This window comes from Cajanus cajan, chromosome 3 (assembly GCF_000230855.2).
Source record: "Cajanus cajan strain Asha chromosome 3, NIPB_CcT2T_4, whole genome shotgun sequence".
NCBI lineage: Eukaryota > Viridiplantae > Streptophyta > Magnoliopsida > Fabales > Fabaceae > Cajanus > Cajanus cajan.
In genome coordinates, this window is record NC_138519.1 from 6,270,877 (window position 1) to 6,295,592 (window position 24,716).

Genomic DNA, 24,716 nt, shown 5'->3' on the forward strand with positions numbered 1-24,716 from the left:
TTGTATAACAAAACCAGTTTAACAGGTCAAAGAAAGTTTAACTCCGAAGATGTAAAATTGGTCAAACAAATTAAAGAAATGGTAAAAAATTTACCTTCTCTAGCATTACCATTAGATTCAGATTATCTAGTGATAGAATGCGATGGTTGTGAACTAGGATGGGGAGCTATCCTAAAGAAAAAGAAAAATAAATATGATAATATTTCTGAAGAACAAATTTGTAGATATGCTTCAAGAAAATACCACACAAAACCTCAAGTATATTCCACTTCTACAGATTACGAGGTAAATGCTGTTATAAATAGTTTAAAAACTTTTGAACTATTTTTAATCAACAAAAAGGAAATTACTATCAGGACTGATTGTGAAGCAATAGTTGCTTATGGTAATTCTTAAATAAAATCTGACAAAAAACCCCATAAAAGATGGCTTTTGTTTCAAGAATATGTCTATCATAATGGGATACAAATAATTTTTGAACACATTAAAGGAAATAAAAATGTTGTTGCTGATATTTTATCTCGTTTTGCAGGAACAACAAATCATGAAACCCTCTAAGGTTTCATACCCTGGTGTTCGACAAAAAATGAAGTTTGGGAACCAAGAGCTTCCCATCTTGACAAATGAATTTCTTTACCCTGGTAGAGAAAGCACAAATGAAAAGTTCAACTGCATAATTGACAACATCTGGAACATCCCCAGATGTACAGAAACAAATGAACAATTAATTTGTTCAATAAAGAAAGGCATAATATGTGCCTTGTATAAATTTTGTATAACAGACAATCAAGGAGTTCCACTCCTAAACAAAGCCTCTCCTTCAGGAAAATGATACACATATTTTGTCTTATTATCTGGCCCTTATAAGGGTGTTTATACAAATTTTACTGACTTGTGCACTGCCAAGGAAGGTCTACAAAATCCTCGTTACAAAGGCTTCTACTCTCGAGAAGAGTCAGAAAAGGCTTTGGAACTGGATACCACTGATATGACAAAAATAAAAAGGGCTCTAAATCCAGAACCTGAAACAAATGTCATTCATACAAATTTGCGAAAACCTCAGCCAAATTCGTTTAAGGAGGTTGTGAGACAAAACCCCAATTCTCCTTAGGAATTAAACCTGAAGAAGTTTTTGATTTTACAATATTTTTTGTTAAAAGCACACAGGGAGCCTCACTCAGTTACAGGTTTATATGTATCAGTTAAAAGCTACTTCAATCAAAGGTTTGCCTGTATAGAAGAATCTCCCCTTTGCAAAGAAATCAGAAACGGGAGATGCCCCTGTAAAATCAAGTTTTTATTTAGAAAAGCAAAACTTGATCTAGAAAATTTTAGGCCCGTCATTTTCGAGGACTTGCCTATAAATATCAAAACATTACTGGACTATGGTTGTTTAGACTCTGTTCTTATTTAACCTACTGAAAAATTTGATGGTTTTGACCCTTCATTAGTGAAGCCATCAACTCAATACAAGCAATTTTCATGTGTCACCTTACTGTGAAGATTGTTACTTGTCCAAGTAATTTTTCAGCAAACCAGTATCCAACTCATGTGATGAAGCTACTTACTGAAGGACATAAAGAATATCCAGGAGTTCTATACCATGATGGGTATGAATCATGGGATGTTCAAGGCAATTCTCACTACCAGTATTGCTTATACAGGGCTCAAGTAATGGGATATAATTGGTTCTTCTCAACTACTGATGAGGAAGAATTCAACCTAATTAAAGAGTCCCATAACACAAAGTTGTTTCTCCCAACCGAAAATGGAAAGTTCTTTATTCCCTTTCCAACAGAAAACAACAACAAACTTGTGCAATTCTTCCAAAGAGAAAAAAGGCACAAAGAAATCTATGAAGATGGTGGATGTTTTGGACAACAAACACCCACTGATACACAGTCTATGGCCGGATCATCAGAAATGCAGGATGCTGGAGAAGATGAAGAAATATTAGTCTCAAAATAGAAGACTAAGACCTCGATAAAAGGACAGCATCAACAACAAAGATAGCTATCTTGACAAAACCCTTATCTAAAAAGAATCTACTTTAGATAAGGCGTGTTGTAATTTTTATCTTTTGTCAGAGTCTGTCGCCCTGCGAAAGAGTAAATGTGTGGTAGTAATTACCTCACTTGACTGAAGGGGCAAAAGTGTCTTTGTTCTTTGTTTTGTCTTTTAGTATATAGGTTTTCTATAAAGGAACCCCCTTGGTTCACTTGCAAGACACGAAGAAAAATAGTTCAGGAATATCTAGAGTGTGCTAAGAGTGTTCTCCAAGTGTGTTCTTTGTGTCTGTACTGTTTCTCCTCTCATAAATAATATTTGTAAGTATTTCTTGTACAATGGCTGGCTAAACCATCTCTTTGGTAGTTTTTAGAATGTCGTAGTTATTTCTTTTAACACATGCGAATATAATTTAGAATATTGGAGCTTTATTGAAGAGAAAATTTGGTTTATGAAAACCTGGGATTTGTAAGCCTGAATCTTCAGGTGTGCCCTTGATAATTGTTTTGGAAAAGATAGTTAGGTTGCAGGTAGAACTGAGGCAGTTGTAAGACCCAAAGGAGTGGGCTGAAGTAAGACCTCTAAGTTGCCAGAAGATGCAAGAAAACTATTTTTCCTCATCATAAAATCTCTATTATCTTTTCAAATAAAAGATCAAGGTTTTTCATTATATTTTATACTGTGTTAAAGGTTATAACTCATTGTGTATTTCTAAAAACTATCATACTTATCTCTCTGTCTTCCGCTTCAGCATTTTCTACTCTGATTTTTACATATTTTGGTATAAAATCCCTAACTAGGAGGCTCTGCTACCTTTACTGGGGTATTGTAATTTTATGATATTATATTATAGGAATGGGCATGTTTGGATTTAATTGTGAGAACATCCCTTTTCCCATATTCATATAAAATTTTATTTACATTCAGCTTCTTTTTCTGTACCAGTTATTTCTAGTTTTTACCCCCTATAAAAAAAAAAGTGGCTATTTTGCACAACTCGAATGTTCCAATTCTAAAGTAATAAGATTAACAAGGTACATAAATTATGATTAGTGTTAGCACAATCATTTTCTTATAAAACTAGAAAATAAGAAATTGATTTAGACTTGATTAATCTTATCTTTCAAAATGCCACACTCAACTTTTGACAGTTTGCTGATGTTAATTTAAGTAAAAAGTTCTCAACTCAAACATGTGTGGCTCTAAGTTATTCATCGCACAAGTACACCTGAACATAGTTTTATCCTTGGCGTCGTCAAAAATGATTTTTCAAGCATATTTTTTCTTTTAATTAATAAAAAAATAGGTATTTTTTTAATAATAAAAATATATAATAAAATCTTTAATTTAATATTTTGCAAAAAAAAAAAACAAGCTTCTAAAATCCGTATCATTAATTTAGCAATTAATTACAAGGGAATCCTTTTAACGGATGAATTTGGAATATAGTGAAATTTAGCTTTCGTAATTGGCAAAACCGACTCTCGAACTTAATTCAGTTTTCACAAAATAATCTATTTTCAATATATAAAAAAATCTAATTTGATTAAATTTAATAAAATTTGAGAATTAGAGTATAACAATTCGACAAATCATTACACTTAATATAGTATAATTATTATACAACAAAAAATATAAATTAAATCAATTACTTTAGGATTTTTAGGTAACAATCATCTAGACATTCATGTAACAAATATATATATAAAAAGTATATAAATCTAAAAATAGTTATTGTCAATATAATTAAAAAATATTAAGTTCCTTATGAGGTTATATATATCCTGTACATGTATACAATATGCATTAAAATATACAAGTATTGAAAACATAAATTCAATTGTCAGTTAGTGTCTCTATACAACCAATATTGTATCATAACAATATAAACAAAATAGGTCATTTCCAGCATGACCCTCCACCCACAAGTTAGCTATTCAAGTTATTCTTGCTTTGTTCACATATCAAGTATGATCATTGCATTCTAAACACAAGGAAAAGTTGTAAAAGAATCAACATAAACAAGTAGTAAATTTACAATTTATATTACACAAAACAACTTAACAAGAACGAGATAATTCATCACACAATATCAACTTATTGTCATCATTCACAACTTTCAATCTTCAATTACAACTTACAACATGAATAACATTCTCAACTTACACAAAAAATGACTTTAAACAACTAATGTGTCATCTAGATATCAACTTATGGAGATCTCTTACAATAGGGATGTACAAACTAAGTGACTTGACTTTACCTCCCCCTCTACATTTCAACTCAAAACTCTCGTTCGACACTCAGATTACGAGAAGATTACTAATATATCCTTAGACAGGCACATGTTACATTTTCTCTCCTAATAAATCACATATTAATATTCTGTTCTCAGCAATGACAAGTGTACTCTATTCTAACTAAACATTCATGTATGTCTTTTGAAGTCAAGATTAGTCATTTCTTTATGAAGAGTGCATTTGTCCCAACTTTTTTTTTTTTAAACTTACTAATTACTTAAAAGTTTAGAATGAGTACTTAATACAAATAAGTAGAAGTTGTTTGTTAGTTTTTATTTATTTATTTTTATTTTAACTTAAAAGTTCCTTTTAGGGTAAAAGTTATTTGTTAAAAGTAGTTTTAAGTTTTAATTTTATTTAAAAGTAGTTATCTTGTCATATAATATTCAACAAAATTAATTTAATCTACATAAAATAATTTTAATGATAATAAAATAATTTTTTTTTAAAATATAGATATTCAAAAATTAAATTTTTAAAAAATAAAAAATTGTTTTAACAAATACAATTTTATCTTAATAATTATTTACAAATAATATATATTAATAAAATAAATGAATATTACTTATAAATGATAAAATAATTAAGTTTTTCTGGATGAAAATTATATATTATTACCTATACATATTTGATGGAGGAGGCAAGTGAAGTGATTGATGTTCTTCCTTTTCTTTCTCCAATTGTCACGATCTTCTTCCTTGAGACTTGATTCCGGATTGATGATCCAGAACTGAAGACAAGATTGAGTGAATCTAAGCTAAGAAGGAAGTACTCTAATAAGACTCACAAAGGAATGTTCATGGCTAAACTTAGAACTCTAGGATTCCTAAGGCTCAGCAAGGCACTCTCAGTGAATTTTGGGAAAGAATGGCTGAAGATGAATTTCAAAATTCTCATACATGTCAAAAGTGAATATAAGAGTGAAGGCACTAGCTTAAATAGGCACAAATACAACTCACTTGGTGCCAATTCACATGGCATGTAATTGGTGCCCAAAATTTGAATTCAAATTTTCAACCCTCATGTGCATGTTTGTGAATCAAGGCTCCAAGATGCATCTAAATTACATTTAGCAAGCATTTAGGGTTGATTTTGATGGAGGACCATCCTTGGAGCTTTATGTGGGACCCATCAATAGGTCCATGGCTAGGGGATTGGAAGAGGATAGAGAGCTAACAACCTATAGACATACTTCTTGTGGTTAAAGGATATTGATCAATCTTCTAAGTCTTGTTAGCATAGAATTTATCTTTTATGCCTATTTTTTCCTTGTCTTTATTTTTCGCATTTTTACCCTTGTATTTTGGGTATCTTAGACATAAGATTTATTTTACTTATATTTCCCATTTTACCCTTGTATTTTGGGATATTTTAGTCATAAGATTTATTTTCACTTGTATTTCCTATTTTACCCTTGTATTATGGGGTGCCTTGGATTATAAGATTTTATTTTTGGACTAGGGTATTTTATAAGGGTGAGAAATAAGCCTAGACATATTTTTTGGTGAACATTGATCTATTTTTGGACTTGGAAAGGCTTAGGCCCAAGTGGAGGGCACTTAGGTTGCATGGTCTTATATCATGCACCTAGTTGTAGCTTAGCCAAACCCAAAGATTCCATCCTTGGCCACTAAGTAGCATCTAGGGTTAATTTGGGTTTCATTTTAAGTGCATTTGGCATGCAAATTTCGGCCATACACTTCCAAATGCAACCCTAAATGCTTCCTCCCCTATAAACACCATAAATCATGCACCTTGTAAATACTTTGGAATATATGAATTTGAGTGAGCATTTTTTGCCTCAAATCCTCTCCTTAGTCACCTAGGTCATCATGGCCTAGACCTCCCCTCTCCTCCCTTGAGTGAGTTTAGGGTTTATTGAGTGGCCTTCATTCCCACTTGGTGAAGTGAGCCAACCTAGAACCACCTAGACACATTTCCCTTCCACTTCCTCCTATTCGCCCACCATAAACACCTCACGCCCATCATCCTTATTTCTCCACCCTTGAAAGAACATCCACCACTGAGGTCATCACCTTCGCCTTAGCAAGGAGTCTCTCTCTCACCTTGGACCTCTTGGTCTCTCCCATGGTGGAAGGAATCCATCAGATTTGGGCGTGCACATGTTCAGCCACCCATAGCTTAAAACATGTGACACAAATTCAACTTAAATGACTTCTAAATAAAACCTAGATTTAGCACCAGTTATCTATTTTAGTATTCCTTCAAATTTCCTACTCTAAAGGCCCAAATACAATAGCCAATCAAATACAAACAATAGAAAATAATAAAAGAAGCAAAATGAGTCCAATATTAGATACCAAAATACCTAAGACCCATAAAATCCACAAAATAGGCCCATTAAGCCTATGACCCAAAACCCTAATCTAAATGGTCCAAAATATATGAAATCTATACTAATATTATATATACAAATAGAAGACAATGGAAATCTCAAGGTGTGACCCATGTGAGGAGCAACTTGAGCCCACCAAGTCCATCAGGCCTATCGGGCTCTGAACTAGTCCAAATCTTCATGTCTAGCCCATTCCTCTTTGGTCTTTTAATATGTCACATCTTGACCTTTTTGACATGATTTTATCAATATTAGTAAGATTTTATTCTATATAATGTTCAGACAATTATAAATAATTTACTTATAATGAAAATGAGTTAAATAAGTGAAACTCAAGTTTATTTTTTATTTTTTAAAACAACACAAGTTTAATCTTTTTATTAAATTTGATTAAATAAATAAGTCAAACGAATAATTAATTTTTTTTCGCAAGTCAATTACAAATTTAAAAAATTTGGCTTTAATTGATTCCTTTATAACTCTAGTTAGAGATAAAGATTATAAATAAATAAAAATGAGAATATTAATTTTATGTTAATCTATTAATGATTAATATTTTAACATATTGTCCTTTTGAATTAAGAACGAATATAAATTAGATTAGATTGAATTTGAGATATAATTTTATCTGATTTAATTAACTTTAATTTATTTGATTTTTTTTCGACTTCCGACTCAAACCAATTTAATCATATTTGATTTGATTTAGATTGAATTAGTGAATTTATTATTAAAGAATTACACTAAACCTAATAAAACATTCAGTATTACATGTCATCAAAAATTGATAGAATATTTAATGTTATAAATCTATTTGTCAATATTTAAAAGGATTGTTCTTTTATTAAATGTTCAAACTTTATGGATCACGCCAATCCTAATAAAAAAGAATAGAATATTTATTTAATTGGATGATTGATTTAGATTAGTTCTTGGAAATCAAAATGTGAAATTTGAACCAAACAAAATAGATTTAAAAGTTTCTAATCTAAACTAATCTAATAGTCCAAACTAATTCAAATTTTTTTGTTGTTGTAATTTTTGGATCATCGAAATGATTTTGATCCATGTATTTCCTGAATATATAATTTTCATATTTATTTTAATATATTTTTAAAAAATTATCAATAATTAAAAGTGATTTTGTATTAGAATACAAATTATTTATTATAAATTTAAAATATAATTTATATGTTTAAAATTATTTATTTATTTAAAATTTTAATTATAATATAATATATAATCAAAAATATTTAATTATTATAAATTTAGTTATATAAAATAAATAATCATCTTGTACAGGACTAAAATATTAGTGTGTGTCTATATGGAATTAGGGTTTATTAACACTTGATATGAAATTTGTAAAATTTCATTTTCAATAATTTTTTTATAAAATAAAAATTTAACTAATCTAAGTAATATATGTAATCTTTTTTATTAATTAGATTAAATATATTCATACAACTCCAAAGTTATTTGATAGTACACCTCACCACTTTATTTTTATATATAATGGGATATTGAAAATATATATAAATTTATATTTTACAAGAAATTATTAAAAATTGTAATTTCATTAACTTTAACACATGATATAAATAGATCATACCCATATATGTGTAAATATGTAAACATATGAATGCCACATAATGTAAAATTTACAAGTTTAAATTTTAAAAAACCAAATAATTTTGATATATTATATTATATAGAGTATTCTTTAATATTATTTTTGACACACATTATGTTTTTATTAAAATTTATAAAATTAAGAGAGATATATCAAATAAGAAATGAGACCTAAACAAATTTGTGATTTATATTAAAATTTGAATAATAATAAAAGTAAATATAAAAGAATATAATAAATAGTACCTTACTAGCATTTTTTATATCTAAAAATATCAATACAACTAATTAAAAATAAAGATAATATTAACACAACTCAAGTATAAACATGATGACATAGATTTAGTCTTCATTACGATCATTTTTGTAATCTTTCTTATCTTAAAAAAAAACTCAAGTATGAGTGCAAAATTTTTATTATTATCTTTATTTTAATGCTGTAATATTTTTTTATATTAATGTATTTCGTGTTTAGTATATACATATATGGTTGATTTTAATAATAGTATCTTTTTTTTATATATATAGTGATGTATTATACGTATGAGTACTGTAGTCCATACTCTTAAAAGAAATAAAAAGTATTTCGTGTTTCCAAAGCCAGAGATCTGAAGTGTGTTAAAAGACTAGAAAGTAGAAACCAACCCAAACCCAAAACCTTCTTCTTTTTCTTCTTCTTCTTCACGCCCTAATTCATTTCCTTCTCTCTTTCACCATGACCAAGCAACACGCCAATTGGTCTCCATACGACAACAATGGAGGGTACTCTCACTCTCTCTCTCTCTCTCTCATGGAGTATTTCAATTTTTCAATTATTTATTCATTTCTTTGTTTATTTTTCGCAGATCATGTGTTGCAATTGCCGGAGCAGATTACTGTGTTATCGCCGCCGATACCAGGATGTCCACCGGTTACAACATCCTCACTCGCGATTACTCCAAAATCTCCCAACTGTAAGCTTTTCCCCTCTAATCAACTCTCGCCCTAAAAAATCATTTTTTTTTGTTATTTTTTAAATTTTTCTGAAACTCGATTGAGGGATTTGGGAGCGGTTGATTTGATTTGCTTACTTATAGTGCTGGGCAAGGAAAATTGTGTTTTGTTTTTGTTGTTTAAGGATCTGAATTGTGGTTTTTGTTTTGCGGCAGGGCTGACAAGAGTGTGATGGCTTCTTCTGGATTTCAAGCTGATGTCAAAGCTTTGCAGAAGGTTTTGTCTGCCAGGCATTTGGTGAGTTGAAAAGTCTCAACGCTTGAAACAGCTGAATGTTGTGAAATTTTGTTGGGATGGCTTGGTTGTATGTTAGCGACTCTATTCTATTTTTAATCAATTGGTATATTTTTTTGTCTGGTGGCTTGTCTAGGTTAATGCTGGATGTTTCTGTTATGGTTAAGTTGGAAAAAGAACTTTGATCGGTTCTAATCCAATTTAATTTGTTTTTGACCTCCCTGTGGTGGAAATTAATGATGTAGAATTTAAGGCAGTAAACCCTGAGTAATATTCTAGGGCATATATTCCCCTAACTTGGGTCTGAGACGATATTTGATGAAACAAAAAACTCAATGCTATCATTTATACAAATAAGTTATCGAATGTACACTGGATTGATTTGATGATATGTATTGAGTGTTTGGTTTAGCTTATTTTGAAGACATAATGGCTTATTTTATCAGCTTTTTAAGCAAGATTTTGAAAAATGTAATTAATTCGTAAAATTTAAAGTATCCTAAACAAGCAATAATTGCATCAATCACAAAGCAGTAAGTCATAAAAATCGATAAAGCCTCTACAGAAAACCCGCCCTTAAATGCCACTCAATCTATATGACCATGTAATCTGCTATGCAATGAGTCTGTTTGTTTAAAAAAAATGAAAATTCAATGTTTTCTTATATTGCTCAATTTATTTCATTTATATGCCCATATTGACATCTTGTGCATAGCAGATTTAAATTAAGTAGCATCCTGTAAAGTGCTAAAGATTTCCAGATGAATTTGTAAGGTACTTAGCAGCGAACTGTTTGAATTTTTGGGGTCAATGGTATCATCTAATAATTTAAACTTGAGTTGCTTACGAACCATCTCGTAAGTTATCCTATGTCTTCAATTCTGTTCGGTCACTATAGTCTTTCTTGACTGACCTAGTTCTTGGTTTTATAGAAGTCTGAAACTTTGCAGATTTAGAAGTTGTTATGTTTGCTACATTATATCAAAATTTCAAGGCATCTTAGTAACATTAGACCCATCTGCAATCATGATGGAAAGAACTCTTCAAGATTTTAACCTCCAATCTATTCAATTCAATTTTACTTTATTTTTTTTAATTACAGAGTTACTGATAGAACAAAAGAGTATAAAGGAGACATTATTATTGATGAAAGAAGAGAATATGAGCCTTAGCTCTTACAAATGGAAAACCTAGAGCCAAGGCTCCTCAGAGAAATTGATTTCTCTGTCCAAAACCACCAGGAATAATGACTAGCTGTCCTCCCCTGATACTCCCCTCTCTCCTATTGTCAAACTTCCGTCTCAGCATCTATAACTAACTCTTCCCCCTGGTATACTTGTTTTTCTTGTGTGTTTATATACTATATACTTTCCACATATTGGGTTCCTATAAATAGAGCTCACCATCTGATCCATATCTTGCACATCTTCATCATTCACATTAGCTTCAATACCCGGGATCCTATCGGTTACATAACTTGTTTGCCTTGAAAATTTTCAAGCACATCTACTTGAATATTAGGCATGCCATATTAAAATTCTAATTCCAAATTCAAAGATTTTGACCCACTTTCACATTGATAATTACAATCTTTTCCAGCATACTGAATTTGATATATGAAAGAATAGAACGGAAAATGTCTTCTAAATTTGTATAAAGTGATCGGTTTGAAGTTGGATTTGTGTCCAATGAAGACAAGAATCTTCGTAGATTTGCATAAAGTAATGACAAACATAAAGCATTACAGTCAGAGGGAAAGGGGAAATTACAATGTGTATAAATGCATATGCTTGCCTGACATGATTCAGAAGGAATATATTCATTGTGAATTTCTGCCCAAGTAGTAAGGTAGATATTGATATGTATCATATATAATGGGTCTTGTCTTTGCCTATAAGTTTTCTACCTTTGTATTTTGCTCTTATATTCACCCTTTCCAGACCCCACTAGGTGGGAGCCTCAAGCTCTGGGCTACCCTTTTATGTTGTAAAACTGGGGAAACTGCCTTAATAGACTCTTAAATTGTGGTGTACCTTCAGTTTATCTTTTGTTTCAAGTTTACCGCGACAAAAATGGAATCCTTTGGTGAAACTGATATGATAATCTTCTCACTCTTAATGCAGATTTATCAGCATCAACACAACAAGCAAATGAGCTGCCCTGCGATGGCTCAGTTGCTTTCAAACACTCTTTATTACAAACGCTTCTTTCCTTATTATGCTTTCAATGTTTTAGGTGGCCTCGACAATGAAGGTGTGCTATTTTTAGCTTTTTATGCTTGTTCATGTCTAATTTTGTATTTGCTAATTGCTACATCAACCTTAAATAGGAAAGGGATGTGTCTTCACGTATGATGCTGTTGGTTCATATGAGAGGGTTGGATATAGTTCTCAGGGTTCTGGATCCACACTTATTATGCCATTTCTTGATAACCAGCTGAAGTCTCCCAGTCCACTCCTGTTACCTGCCAAGGTGAAGTTCTGAAGTTGGTGCTTTGCTTGAAATATCTAATTCTTCCAAGTTTTATTTGACTGACTCCTACATTAAAAATATGATTTCTTTCAGGATGCTGTTACTCCACTGTCTGAAACAGAAGCAGTTGATTTGGTCAAAACTGTTTTTGCATCTGCAACTGAGAGAGATATATACACCGTAAGTTTGGGTTACGTGCATAATTGCTATTTGACCGAAGGATAAACTTGTAACTTTCTGTGGGTGTTTTTTCAGGGAGATAAGCTTGAAATTGTCATCCTAAATGCCAGTGGTATCCGTCGTGAATACATGGACCTAAGGAGAGACTGATGCTCTACACAGAAATTTGTTGTTGGAGATAAACGGAGTTGGCTTGAGGATGTTTGAAATGCTTCTAAAATTTAAATGACAATGGAGGGTTTTCCCATGTGGCGAAATTGAGAATAGCATTTCCTGTGAAATTGCTTTGAACAAATATTTTAGTCTGTTCACATTATAATTAGACTGTGCTTTCACTTATATTTGCATTGGATATTTGTCCGAGTCTATTTCATAGCTTTAGCGTGCATTTTCTAACCCGTTTGACTGCTGTCTTTTGTTCATGGTGCTAAATCTGCTTGCATTTCGTGTGACAAAGAAATTTCAATTAAAACTCAATTTCGATTACATCCAAGATCTACCAAATAGTTTCTTAAAGTTAAGCTAAACCTCTATCTAGAAGTCGACAGCTATTTGTACTAAAGTTCGGACTTGAGGTGCTACTTTTGCATTATTTGCTGTTGGTGGAATTTCGCTAGTGAGGATATTGAGATTAAACAATTTCTGAACATATTAAAGTGAAATGAGAACCCGAGATACCAAAATCCATGGTTGTCATCCTAAGTTAACGTGCTGTCAAATTGTTTTCTCGATTAATTAAGGTAATCTGGTTAGTTAGTTTTTTTTTTAAAATCGCATTAACTTGAGTCAAAATAGTTAGTCAACAAGTTTGAAATCAAATATTATCTGGCCTGCATGAACTTATAGCGAAAGGATTCTATCATAGTTTAAATGATTTGAAGAAATTAACACTGGGAATATTTTCACTTTAGTAACTGATTCATGAATTTGTAAGATTTTGGTCATTTATGTAATTTTACACTTTATTATTGTGAATTTCTACTTTATTATGAGGTTAAAATATTGAACTATTTTTAAGAATATTATGTTATACATGGTTATTAATATTTATTTTAACATTCTTTTCTATCAAATCTTTTCCGAATTTGCAAGTCTAAATTACACAAGTACTAGTTTAAATTGTTTTAAATTTGGCAACATTGCCAACATCAAATTGCACCTATACTTGAGCCCTATTTGAATTTACTTTTTCACTAGTATTTATAAAGAAAATGAAAAAAAAAATTAAATTTCTCTTATAGATTAAATTAATTTATATTTTTCAACTTTTGAAGCAGTTGAAAGAGCTTTTATAAATATTGAAGTGCGTAATGAAATTTTAACTTAAAAAAGGAATTTAATTAATTTTACCTTCTTACTTTTTTCTTTCACAGCTATTAATAGAAACTTATCCAAAACCTTTGTCTCTAAAATGCACCTATAACCAGATTCCAAATGCATTATGCACCGACCTTTACTTGTTAAACCATCGAGGAAATCACAAAGCCTCCAGAAACGTGGAATAGGTACATCTTAATAAGAAAGTAACTTTTAACACTTGAAGAAACAGACAAACTCAGAACAAAGGTGAAATCTACATCAAGAATGCATTTCAAACAAAACACAAATTAAGAGTTTTGAAACAATAATGATTCATTGTATAAGTGGATCAAATTAATGAAGTTCAAGAAGATAAGGGGCAATATTTTCATTTCATTCCTTCCCCAAGAGTTTGAAGCATTGTTCTCAATGATTTCTACAATTCCATTAATCAAAGAAGTTTTCTTTCAATGATTCTGCGGGATTTGTATCTAATACAAAAATATATGAAATAATATCTGCATATAGTTGAATTCAATCGACTGTAGCTGCTTAAATTCTGATGTGATTTCTGCAAGAGTTTACTCATATCGTGTCTTGAGATGCCCATCCTTTCTTCTCCAACTCTTGTCGCAGTGCCTGCCAGCAACCAACATGTTTCCATCACATAAAAAAATTATGGAAAAGATTACATCCTATGGAGTAAACACTCTTTATTGTACAACCAGAAAATTCTCTTTATCTCTACCAATTAACAAATGTCAATTTGTTTCTGATCGAAGTACAGTTAACTAAATTTACCTTAAAATAAGTGACTAAATTGGAATATAAAAAAATCATTGAAACTCAAATTTAGTGAATCATATAAAACTTAACTATCAAGTGTTTGACATGCCTTTGAACCAATAATATTTTTTATGTAACTACAGTGAAAGCACACAGGAGTTATAAAAACGTACCTTAATTCTTTTTCTATTCACATCAAAATCAAAGTTTCCCAACCGAGATGCAGATCGATACTCCACAGTAGAACCCTTACCCGGTGGAAACCAGAACTCCACATCATCCACAAACTGTTAAGAACGTGACAGAAAAGGGAAAAAAAGGGAAGGGCGAATTAGAGATTGATCTTGATATCATCTAAAACTCTTAAAATGATTACTTTTCTTGATGATGAGTTTCATCAGATGCAAGTCACACATACCCCCAAGATTGAGCTTTGGTACTCCACACGAATATAGTCTTCTTTCCTTTCAACTATTCGTGGTGTAAATTTGTCTGGTGTTGTTGATTCTATCTGTTAAATTATACGGAACTGCTTTTAACTTTACTTCAAAGATTGAAAAAGTGCAAATAACCAGCTATTATAAAACTACAAAATTGTGTGTCTCGCTCCTTATTCAATGAAGTCCACTTGAGACTTTGTAATTTTCAATAAATTTTAATCAATGATAAAAAGTGCATTAGAGAGTATTTTATTACTAATACTCCTTTCATAAATTTTATAAATTATATAAATTATAATTGATGTTAATTGAATGAGGGAAAGAAAAGAAAATTGCAATCCAGTGATATAACTCATAATTTCAGTTCAGCTAGATAATTACCACGTCTATCAGTTCCTCCATTGCTTCCTCTTTGTTCACTGGATTTTTCCTACCTTCAGGATTATAGTTCCTGAAAAAGGATGAAAAAGTTAAAACAAAGTGACATCATGATTCATCTACGTCCAATAATAATGTTTGGATTATGGTGGGACCATACTCAAAACAAGGACCAAGCTGAAGAAAAGTTTTATGTCGAGAGAAAAAAAAAGGTAAATATTGCACAACTTTCTCCGGCCAATATTTTTGTGACCAATAGTCCAAATCTTATGTCAAGTCAACTTTGTTCAACAGTCAATAGTCCAATACCGGTTGCCCTACTTTCACGTGGTTTAAAACGTGATAAATTGTTCCAAGTGCAATATTGTATATTGCAACGTGATTCTCACAACTATGCCATACGTTCCTTTCGGACTAAACGCAAAAAATAAATAAACCCTGATTGATCATGTGCTAAATCTGGTTTACCAAACCCTCCACAAAACGCAATTTTAACACCAGGAGTTACCTAACATCATACTTTTCTTATAACACAAGTACTTGCATAAATGTTTGGAATAACTTATGAAAATAACTATAGTATATGCTTATATATGTCCATAACAGCTTCCAACCCCATATTTTCTCTTCAATTATAGAAATAACTTATATATGAATGCTTACATGATAAATACTTAGAGCATGCTTGGCTTCAAGTATAGAAGAATTTTTGAGTTATCATCTGAAAATAAGGTTTTTTTTTTTTTTTTTTTCAATAGAGAAGAATTTATAAATACTTTTAACTTGTATCTAAACAAACTTATAATGAATTAACTATTAATTAAGAAATGCTAGCAACATTCTCTAACTTTGTCTTTAGTATTAGTTAAAAAATTCATCGAAAACTACAAACTAGAGTGAAACTCATTTTAAATAAGAAGCGAAACTAATAAAATTATGCAATTGCAATAAATTTCAATCAATATTAAATACCCTCTCTGTTTCATAATAAGTATTATCCTAGATTATTTTAAAAATTAATAAATAGATAAAAGAGAATTGTAAGTTTACAAATGTAACCTTATAATTAATTTTCTTTGCTAGAAACGATGCAGCACAGCACAACTATTTCCTACATAATATCTTAGGGGTATAAATGAAAAAAGAAACAATTAATACTAATTTGAAAAGCTAACATAACACTTATTTTGGGACAAATTTCTTTTAAAACAACACTTATTAGTTATTATGGAATGGAGGGAGTATGGATTCAAAAGAATACAAGAAGATGAGTTTCTAACATTTCTCAATTAATTGTTTATTGCTAGCACTCTTAATTAGTTTGGCCAAAAACACAATTAAAAGAGTTGTAGTTAATTCATATAATCCCATGAATCCAAGGTTAAAATTAAAGTGAGGAAAAGAAGGGAAGTTTTACCATGGGGGAGCATAATGGGTGCGATCACTGACATTCTCAGAGGTTGACACGCAGTTCTTAGTCGCCGGACAAAGAGCTAACGCCGGTGGGTTTTTCTGCACTCCAAGATAATCAGGCTTCTTCCCACTGCACACCAAAAACACAAAACCCAAACCCACTTCTCTTTCTTAACCACCACCCATTTCCAACACAAAACAAAACCGAAACTAAAATCCAAAAGGGTCTCAATACTCACCAGCAAAATCAAACCTTGAATTAAAAAAATAAATAAATAAATAAAATCAAAGGCAATAACGAGAAACTGAGCAAAAACAGAGGAAGGGTACCTGAAGTTGAAGATGGCACCAATGGTGGCTATTTCGCTGCTTCTCAATATGAGTTCCCTGCAAGATATACAAAAATTGAAATGCAAAGATATTTCAGAAAACAGGCATGAACAGATACAATTCATAAATAATAATCATTGGAAAGGAGAGAGAAAGTGAAGAACCTTCGGTTGATTTGGTCGGTGAGTGTGTCATCGTGGTGGTTCAGACAAAATCGAACACGGGGAAGAGCGGTTGTAACATTGTTGGGTTTGGTGCGAAACTTGAGGTTGCAGAAGGAGCTTGAAGATGCCGCCATTGAAGCCATTGTTGGAAGAAGGTTCGAGAAAATTATGGAAGGTGTATTGTGTTGAAAGAAGATATAAGAAATGTGAGCCAAAATATAGCCAAAGAAGAAAGAAGGAATGAAATGTAAAACTGAAACATGTGATGAATAAAATAAAGTGGACGGTGGGACTCTTACTTTCCACACCATTTTTTGGATTTGGATTTCAATTATTTTAAGATAGTTGACAATTTAAGATGCTCAAAATATGCTGAAATGATTATTTGTAAGAAAAGGTTTTCGTCAAATTCTTGCAACAAACATGTATTTGGTAAAATTTTAATATATATATATATATATATATATATATATAAAATTAACTATTGTTTAAAAAATTATGTAATTCACTTATATACCTATATTACAAAAGACTTAATTATATTTTTTAATTTTAAAAATCTACTTAAATAAAAAATTAATTAATAATAGTAAATAAAAATGACAGTCCATAATTATTGAACTGAAAATCATAAAAACCTTTTAGTGTATTAATTTTTTAATTAAAAAATTAAAAAAATAAATAAATAAACACACATTTATTATATAAATCAAATGATATATATAACTAAGGATGATATCAGAGGAGATGAATACATGTTTCAGGATCTCTATTTTCATATTACATGAAATTTATGTTTTCATCTTTATTTCTATCAGGTATTAGATATATCCGTATTTGTCTCGTATTTGTTAAAAAATAATTAAATATTTTTTTAAAAAATATTAAAAATAACAATTTTAATATAAAATAATAATTACAAAATTATAATAATTAAGTTTTATTTGACATAAATTTAAATAAAGTTAAAATTACATAAATATTAAGTAATTATTTTTAAAAATAAACTATTTCTAGAAATTTAAACCAGATATAGATATAAGATAAATAAATATATATTTTTAATCTCGTATCCAATTTAATAAATAAAATATTACTCATATTCTCTATCAAAGTTAAGATATATTCAAATATTCTATCAATATAAATTTCTTTATCATTTATGTATATAACTTTTAAGTCATTTTTGAAAAGGCGAAAAAAAAAAAAGGTAGGATATGGTATCAATCAAATCATAACTATCATTAAAAAAATCAAATCACAAATATTATGTGCAGTGATGATCCATAAACCGTTTTCAAAGTGAAATAAGGAAATGGAAAGAGAAGAAATAAAAATGATATAAATAAATGAAAAATACATGTTTAATAAATTAAAAATATGTAAAATTTCTTTATGCTACTTTAGATGAATTTTGTGTGCGACTGTATTTTCTGGATATCTATATCCTAGGTTTTCTTTCTTTATTTATTATCTATAATAATATATAAAGAAAATTTATCATTTTCGTGTGCATAATTTTTAAAATATTTTTACTTTTATTTATTATGATAACGGTTAATTCTTTTATTTAAGTGAAAAATAATTTAGTAATTATATTTTATTAATTTAAATAAAAACAATTATTTTTCAAAAATAAAATGCATCATAATCACTTTCTAACTTCTATATCCATAAACATGGAGTAATTTTTTTTTTGGCTAATATAAAATAAAGATATTTACTACAAAGTCATTAGTGATTTAAGCAGATAAAAATATGTATTATTTGATGATTTCTTTTTATTATATTTATAATTTACTAGTGGGTTTAAAGACATTTTGTGTATAAAAAAAAGTTATTTATAATTTTTTTCATGGTAATTAATTAAAAGATAAAATGAGAAAACAAACTGTGTACCAAGACAAAAAAGTATTTTCTTTAATAAGTATAGCTTAACGAGATTTTTATTCATTTAATGAATTCAGTCCAAAAAAAAAAAGTTGATGAAGAAATACTTGCTTTAATTTTTTCAAGTTTTCATCCTAATTTTAACGATCAAAATTGATTTTAAGAGGCATAATTCTACATATAATATTTATTCATCGAGTGTGGCGGAGTTAAAAATAAAAAGTATAATTAAAGTAGTTTATGTGGTTGACGGGTCTTTTTACTACAAAAAATGGATAGATTTGTTGACAGTTGTTGCTGACAGACAGCGTTGACGTTGGAAAACGTTAGATAGAGTTTAGCAATTCAGACAGACATGGAGGCAGATGCGCTGGTAATCCTTCTTTACTTTGTTTCATTATTCACTCTCACTATCATGTTTTCAAATGAATTCAAGAATTGCACTGCAGAAAAGTGGTGGTGGCAGCAATGCATCCAATCCTGTTCTCTATTCTTTCAGCCAAAGCTCTTGCTCATGGCGTATCCGCTTTGCTTTATGCCTCAAAGGTTCCTTCCCCACCCCATTTTTTTTTTACTTCTTTATTTTAATTTTTGCTCCCATATTAACAATTACACACCTCACTCCACTCACTTTGTATGTCTCTTTGACTTGTTTTCAGAATGTAGCTCTCGTTGATTTGTTCTTCTTTCTATTCCCTTGTTCATTTCAATTGAAAAAAAATGAATGATCCCTCCCCCTACGCAGATGTTTTATTTTATTTTCAATTAAGAATTACTATGGCTCATATGGGTGTATGATGGGAATTCAGAAATTAGATTTGCAATTTGGATTTGGTTATAACTCCAGAAAAATGTTGAATTGGACACAATGAATTTAGGTTTCTTCATTGTCTTTGGTTTTCTTTAATCTAATATGACTAGGGATCCCATATGAGTGCAAAGAAGTGGATCTTTCAAAAGGAGAGCAGTACAGTCCAGGTGAATTCAGAACTCTTTAGTATATTTATTGCTTTAGGAGCTAAACTGAATGGTGGTTGGTAAAGTTTATTTGACTGAAAAAACATTATTTTATGATTAAATTTCAGAGTTCGAGAAATTGAACCCTCTGCACTATGTTCCAGTATTAGTTGATGATAATGTGGTGGTTTCAGACTCTTATGCAATATTTTTGGTAGGTCTAGTGCTACAAGCACTGAAAATATTGAGTTTCTTTCCAATAATTTCATGCATGTCTCCATTTTAGGTTTGGTGTTCTATTATTCAAATTGCAACTTCATATCTTTCACTTTTCCCTTTGTGGTTAGCATTTGGAGGAAAAATATGCTCAGAAGCCACTGTTGCCAGTTGATCCTCAGCTCAGAGCTCTCAATCTTCAGGTAAATTTCAAGATGATTGATTTGGATTTGCAATATGAATGTGTTGACTGTTAAGTCAAGATTGATTTTAACCGCTAATCGTACTGGTACTGTATCTTCTGGAGCAATGGAAAAAGCCAATCTGGTTGTGAATTCTTATTGTTAAAAATTATATAGATAGTTTGGAAATATCTGGTAAGTTCTGCAGGACACAAGGTTTATAAAAAGACCATGGATTATAAGAACTTGTTCACTATAAAATGATTCTCCGGTCCAATCTGTAATTTGAACATATATCCTGAAAGGAAATATTCTGACACTGATAGATTAGCAGGCTCAAATTATGTTCTAGCAGTGAGAAGGTGCTAGATCACTTGTGCCTTAAAATCTTTCTTAAGCTTGGCTACTGTCTGAAAGTATATTATTTTACAGGTAGCAAGTATTGTTCACTCTAGTATACAGCCTCTTCACATGCTTAATGTTCTGGTACATTCTTGATTCTTTTGATCTGAAATGCTTGGATTGGCTATGCTCAAATATTTTAGATTTTTGACACTTCAGATTTTTTACAGAAAGATATGGAGAAAATGTTTGGTGCGGAATCAAAACCATGGGCCCAATTTACCATTGACAAAGGTTTCTCAGGTAAGCGTATTCTTTACTATCGTTTCCTTGTCTTTTGAAATTGTTTTAATAAATATTCAGTTCTCTTACTTCCACTTTTACTTTTATTTGGATGATGTCCAGCTCTTGAAAAGTTACTGAAGGATTTTGCTGGTACATATGCCACAGGGGAACATATCTATATGGTATAATCTGGTTGCCCTAAAGCCTTCTTTATCTTTTCTATTTACTATAATGGTTTGCTTCAATATGATTGAATGTCTTATTTTGAATCTGTTCCATGTTGTTGTGGCCAATGTCAATTCCTAAAAATATTTGTTGAAGCTAAGATATTTACTGAAGGGAGAAAAGGAAAATTGTAAATGGAACTTTCTTTATCTTTTCCTCATAATCTGGCAGAAAAAAACAATACCCCCTTCCATTTTACCCTTATACTACCATGCTGAGTTTGTCCATCATAGATTTTGAAATTTCAGTGTGCTGCCAAAATGAATATCAAGTATTATCTAATTCTTTCTACTTTGGGATTCTTGCTCCTTTGGAAGTGAACTTTAATTTTTTCTGCAAAGGAATTTACTATGAACCTGGAAAGCATATCTAACAAAGAAAATGTTGTATCATGCAGGCTGATGTATTTTTGGCCCCACAGATTACACAGGCGGTTCAGAGGTTTGATATTGATATGGTATAGTTCTTATGATTTCTTGATATATTTGTTTTGTTTCTTTATACCAATATTGGTGCACATACTCGATTGGTTGGTAGTGAAGATGAAGTTCTTTTCTTATCTTGTCTTATTTTTTTATTTTATTTTTTTTGTAAATGAAAGTATAATGGTTGTGTCATTTGGTGATCTTTCTTTAAATGGAGGTTTCTAAATAAATAATCATTGGATGCCTGGATGGTCACTGGATATTAAATCAAGAGTGAAGTATCATTTTATAAAATTAAGCTTACTTATATAAGAACCTGATAATATAATTTAAGGTGTTAAAATGCCTTAATATTATAACTAATTAAACAATGGATGGTCAAAATAATTTGGCACTATTTTTTTAAAAGAGAGATTATCTTAAAACAAACCTATGGGATGATTTTTAAAATTACATGTTTGTTTCAAATGGTCAAATAATTTCATAACAGATTGGAGAATGCAATTAGCACCAGTGAAAATCTTGTTAACTTTCTCTAGAAGTAGCTTTAGCAAATTGCGTTTCCAACATTCTGTACTATGTATAATCGTTGAAGTGTTGTCTGTACTATCTTAGAAACCAAAGTGCTTTTATCCCAAGTGGGGAAATCTTGGATGCATCTCTGATCTCTATTGCGAATGAGGTGGTGGGAGACATTTGGAGAAGAAAGAAGGGTCTGGTCTTTAAGTTGGATTTTGAAAATGCATTTGATAGGGCGAATTGGGGCTTTTGGATAGGGTGTTAAGCAAAAAAGGTTTCGGATCTAGATGGATGATCTAAATTGGGGCTTTTAGTTGGAATTCAGGATATCTTTCCTCTGTTTCTTTTTCTGTTATAGTTAACAAGGAACCTAAGTCTTGGTTTTGAGGCCAAAGGCAAGGGGATCCTTTGCCCCCCTCTTTCTTCACAATACTGGTGGATGTTCTTAGCTGGCTGATTTTTAGGGCTGTTGATAGAGGTCTTTATAAAGATTAAAAGTATGCTCTCAGGAAGATCAAGTGTCTCGCTTCCAATTTGCTAAAGACATTATTTCGTTCTTGGAGCCAAAAGTGGAATTCTTTGCTTAACTATCTAGAAATTCTCAGGTTGTTTGAATCTATTTCCGGGTTAAAGGCTAATCTAAGTGTAGTTTGACATGTCTAAATGTGGATGATCAATCTTTGAATTCTTTCTCGTCCTTGGTTTGTTGTCAAATTCTTTGTTGGCCTCTTATTTATTTAAATCCTTTGGGAAGGGGCTACTTTTCAGTAAGGGGTCATATCACCCTCATTCAATCTTCCCTCTCTAGTATTCCACTGTATTATCTCTCTTTTTCACATTCCAGTGGCTGTTGCTCAACCTATAGAGAAAATTTAAAAATTACGAGGCATTTGCTTTGGTCAGGTACAAATGGGCTCTCTAAGGACCATCTTGTAAACTAGGACATTTGTTGTAGACCTAAAGAAGGAGGATTGTGTCTTGGAAATTCAGTATTCAATTTTACCTTTCTTAGAAAAATCTGAATGACAGGGAAATCTCTGAACTACAAAATTTGGTTTTATTGAACTTCGTCAATATCACTTCTAACCAAGACTGGAGGAAATTATCTCTGTGGATCCTTCCGAATCCTTTTCTTGCAAATCTTTTTTCCAATTTCTCACTTCATCCCCTAATAGAGAATCTTTTGGATAAGCCAATTTGAAAATCAGCAGTTTCCTCAAAAGTTAAAATCTTTTATTTAACTACTGTTCTTAATTGGATTAATACCAATGATGCTCTTCTCTCTCTCTTGCTTTAATTTTTAGCTGTAGAAGTTTCTTATCCTCATCCCCTTGTTCTACTCCTCTCTTTCTCAATAAAAATATTTTTTTTAAAATATAATAAATAAATAAATATATAAACAAATTAATAAAAAGCTTCTGCCTGAGAGAAGAAATTATAACCCTCTACATAATGTGAACATTTACAATTTGTTTTTGAGTTTTTGCAGTCCAAATTTCCTATCCTGAGTAGATTGTATGAAACATACAAAGCTCTGCCAGAGTTCCAAACCTCATCACCACAAAGACAACCTGCTGCCTGCATTCATAACCCCTGACTACTTGGGTATCTTCCATTTTAATTTTATTTTATTTTATTTTGGGTGTGGCGTTACCAGGCAAATTAAATGGTCCTCATAAGGCCTTGTATGCAACACTATTAATCAAGTGAGAGAAACAATAAAGCTTGTGATTGAAAAAGTAGACACTACAATGCTTTAGTTTTTGTGGTGTTGCAAAAACAAGTATCTATCTGCTTTTATGTATGCCTGCCGTATGCCAAAAAACTAATATCTTTCTTGCAACACCTTCATCGATTGAAAGTTAAAATCTGGTTTCCTTGAGCAACTGACAGTATTTGTAATTATATTCAGCATTTTCCCCCTAAAACCAGTGATTTTAAAAGTTGTCTTAGTAAATAGTTGCAATACCATGTAATAGTTTTATTAAATAATTTGGTTCTTAAAATATATTAGCACAATACTATCAATATAGTTGCTTACTTTCCTTGTTAGACTAAATATATCTGCTAACTAGCTTATCTCAATATTGAATATATATTTTGTCAAACTTTTTGTTTGTGCAGAACATATTAAAGACTAAGAAAAGCTTTGAAAAATTATATATTGCTAAAATTTTATATAGATGAGTCACGTATAATTTAGGATTTAATTATTTGTAAAAGTGAACAAACTTACAAAGTGAGGAAATAAAAGTATATTTATCATTAATTTCTAGCTAAAATTATGAAGTATTATAACTAAAGTTAACAGTAGAATGTTTTTGTTTTTTTTACTTTATTCATATATTCACTCTATACATTAATGTAGAAATAAGTGTTTAAAGTTAACTGACCAAGTCCCAAGAAATATTTTGAACAAAGTGATAGAAAATTCCAATACAAATAAAAGCCCGTCTAGCTCAGTCGGTAGAGCGCAAGGCTCTTAACCTTGTGGTCGTGGGTTCGAGCCCCACGGTGGGCGATTTTATTTTGTTTTTTTATTTATTTATTTATTTATTTTTTTTTCTTGTTCTTGTTTTTTCTCTTCTTTGTTACTCTTTCTTTTTCTTCTTAACTTCTCCTTATATTAAAATGGGAAAAGATGTTGAAATTCTTATAAGAATTAGTTGCGGTGGAGGTGTTGCCGGACAG

General features: G+C 30.6%; 3 protein-coding genes and 1 non-coding gene across 4 annotated transcripts; 3 read left to right on the forward strand and 1 right to left on the reverse strand.

The window, feature by feature from the left end:
• The first annotated feature begins 8,893 nt into the window (after window positions 1–8,893).
• Window positions 8,894–12,570, forward strand: PBF1 (N-terminal nucleophile aminohydrolases (Ntn hydrolases) superfamily protein). Its single transcript, XM_020362828.3, has 7 exons — window positions 8,894–9,057; window positions 9,141–9,248; window positions 9,444–9,525; window positions 11,646–11,775; window positions 11,852–11,994; window positions 12,088–12,174; window positions 12,250–12,570. The coding sequence occupies exons 1-7, from the start codon at window positions 9,011–9,013 to the stop codon at window positions 12,322–12,324; spliced, it is 672 nt and encodes a 223-aa protein (XP_020218417.1). The 5' UTR covers window positions 8,894–9,010; the 3' UTR covers window positions 12,325–12,570.
• Window positions 12,571–13,805: 1,235 nt separating this feature from the next.
• On the reverse strand, window positions 13,806–17,238 carry LOC109802468 (DUF1499 family protein). Its single transcript, XM_020363851.3, has 7 exons — window positions 16,985–17,238; window positions 16,821–16,877; window positions 16,495–16,620; window positions 15,081–15,150; window positions 14,678–14,770; window positions 14,433–14,546; window positions 13,806–14,112 (listed from the first exon to the last, which is right to left on the reverse strand). The coding sequence occupies exons 1-7, from the start codon at window positions 17,125–17,127 to the stop codon at window positions 14,059–14,061; spliced, it is 657 nt and encodes a 218-aa protein (XP_020219440.2). The 5' UTR covers window positions 17,128–17,238; the 3' UTR covers window positions 13,806–14,058.
• A 1,852-nt stretch (window positions 17,239–19,090) lies between these two features.
• On the forward strand, window positions 19,091–23,789 carry LOC109802388 (glutathione S-transferase zeta class). Its single transcript, XM_020363737.3, has 10 exons — window positions 19,091–19,247; window positions 19,324–19,420; window positions 19,796–19,852; window positions 19,960–20,045; window positions 20,179–20,250; window positions 20,662–20,715; window positions 20,802–20,874; window positions 20,977–21,038; window positions 21,479–21,538; window positions 23,515–23,789. Exons 1-10 carry the CDS (start codon window positions 19,230–19,232, stop codon window positions 23,620–23,622), a joined length of 687 nt encoding a protein of 228 aa, XP_020219326.1. The 5' UTR covers window positions 19,091–19,229; the 3' UTR covers window positions 23,623–23,789.
• A 684-nt stretch (window positions 23,790–24,473) lies between these two features.
• TRNAK-CUU (transfer RNA lysine (anticodon CUU)) lies at window positions 24,474–24,546 on the forward strand. The gene has a single exon. It is a non-coding gene; the product is annotated as a tRNA-Lys (tRNA).
• Window positions 24,547–24,716: the final 170 nt, after the last annotated feature.

Coding starts and splice junctions, on each gene's coding strand:
- PBF1 (XM_020362828.3), top strand. CDS start 9,011: ATGACCAAGCAACACGCCAATTGGTCTCCATACGACAACAATGGAGG. Junction 9,526..11,645: donor TTTTGTCTGCCAGGCATTTG/GTGAGTTGAAAA, acceptor CTCTTAATGCAG/ATTTATCAGCATCAACACAA. Junction 11,995..12,087: donor CACTCCTGTTACCTGCCAAG/GTGAAGTTCTGA, acceptor GATTTCTTTCAG/GATGCTGTTACTCCACTGTC.
- LOC109802468 (XM_020363851.3), bottom strand. CDS start 17,127: ATGGCTTCAATGGCGGCATCTTCAAGCTCCTTCTGCAACCTCAAGTTT. Junction 16,878..16,984: donor ACCGACCAAATCAACCGAAG/GTTCTTCACTTT, acceptor TATATCTTGCAG/GGAACTCATATTGAGAAGCA. Junction 15,151..16,494: donor ACCCATTATGCTCCCCCATG/GTAAAACTTCCC, acceptor ATCCTTTTTCAG/GAACTATAATCCTGAAGGTA.
- LOC109802388 (XM_020363737.3), top strand. Junction 20,251..20,661: donor TCAGAGCTCTCAATCTTCAG/GTAAATTTCAAG, acceptor ATTATTTTACAG/GTAGCAAGTATTGTTCACTC. Junction 21,539..23,514: donor AGAGGTTTGATATTGATATG/GTATAGTTCTTA, acceptor GAGTTTTTGCAG/TCCAAATTTCCTATCCTGAG.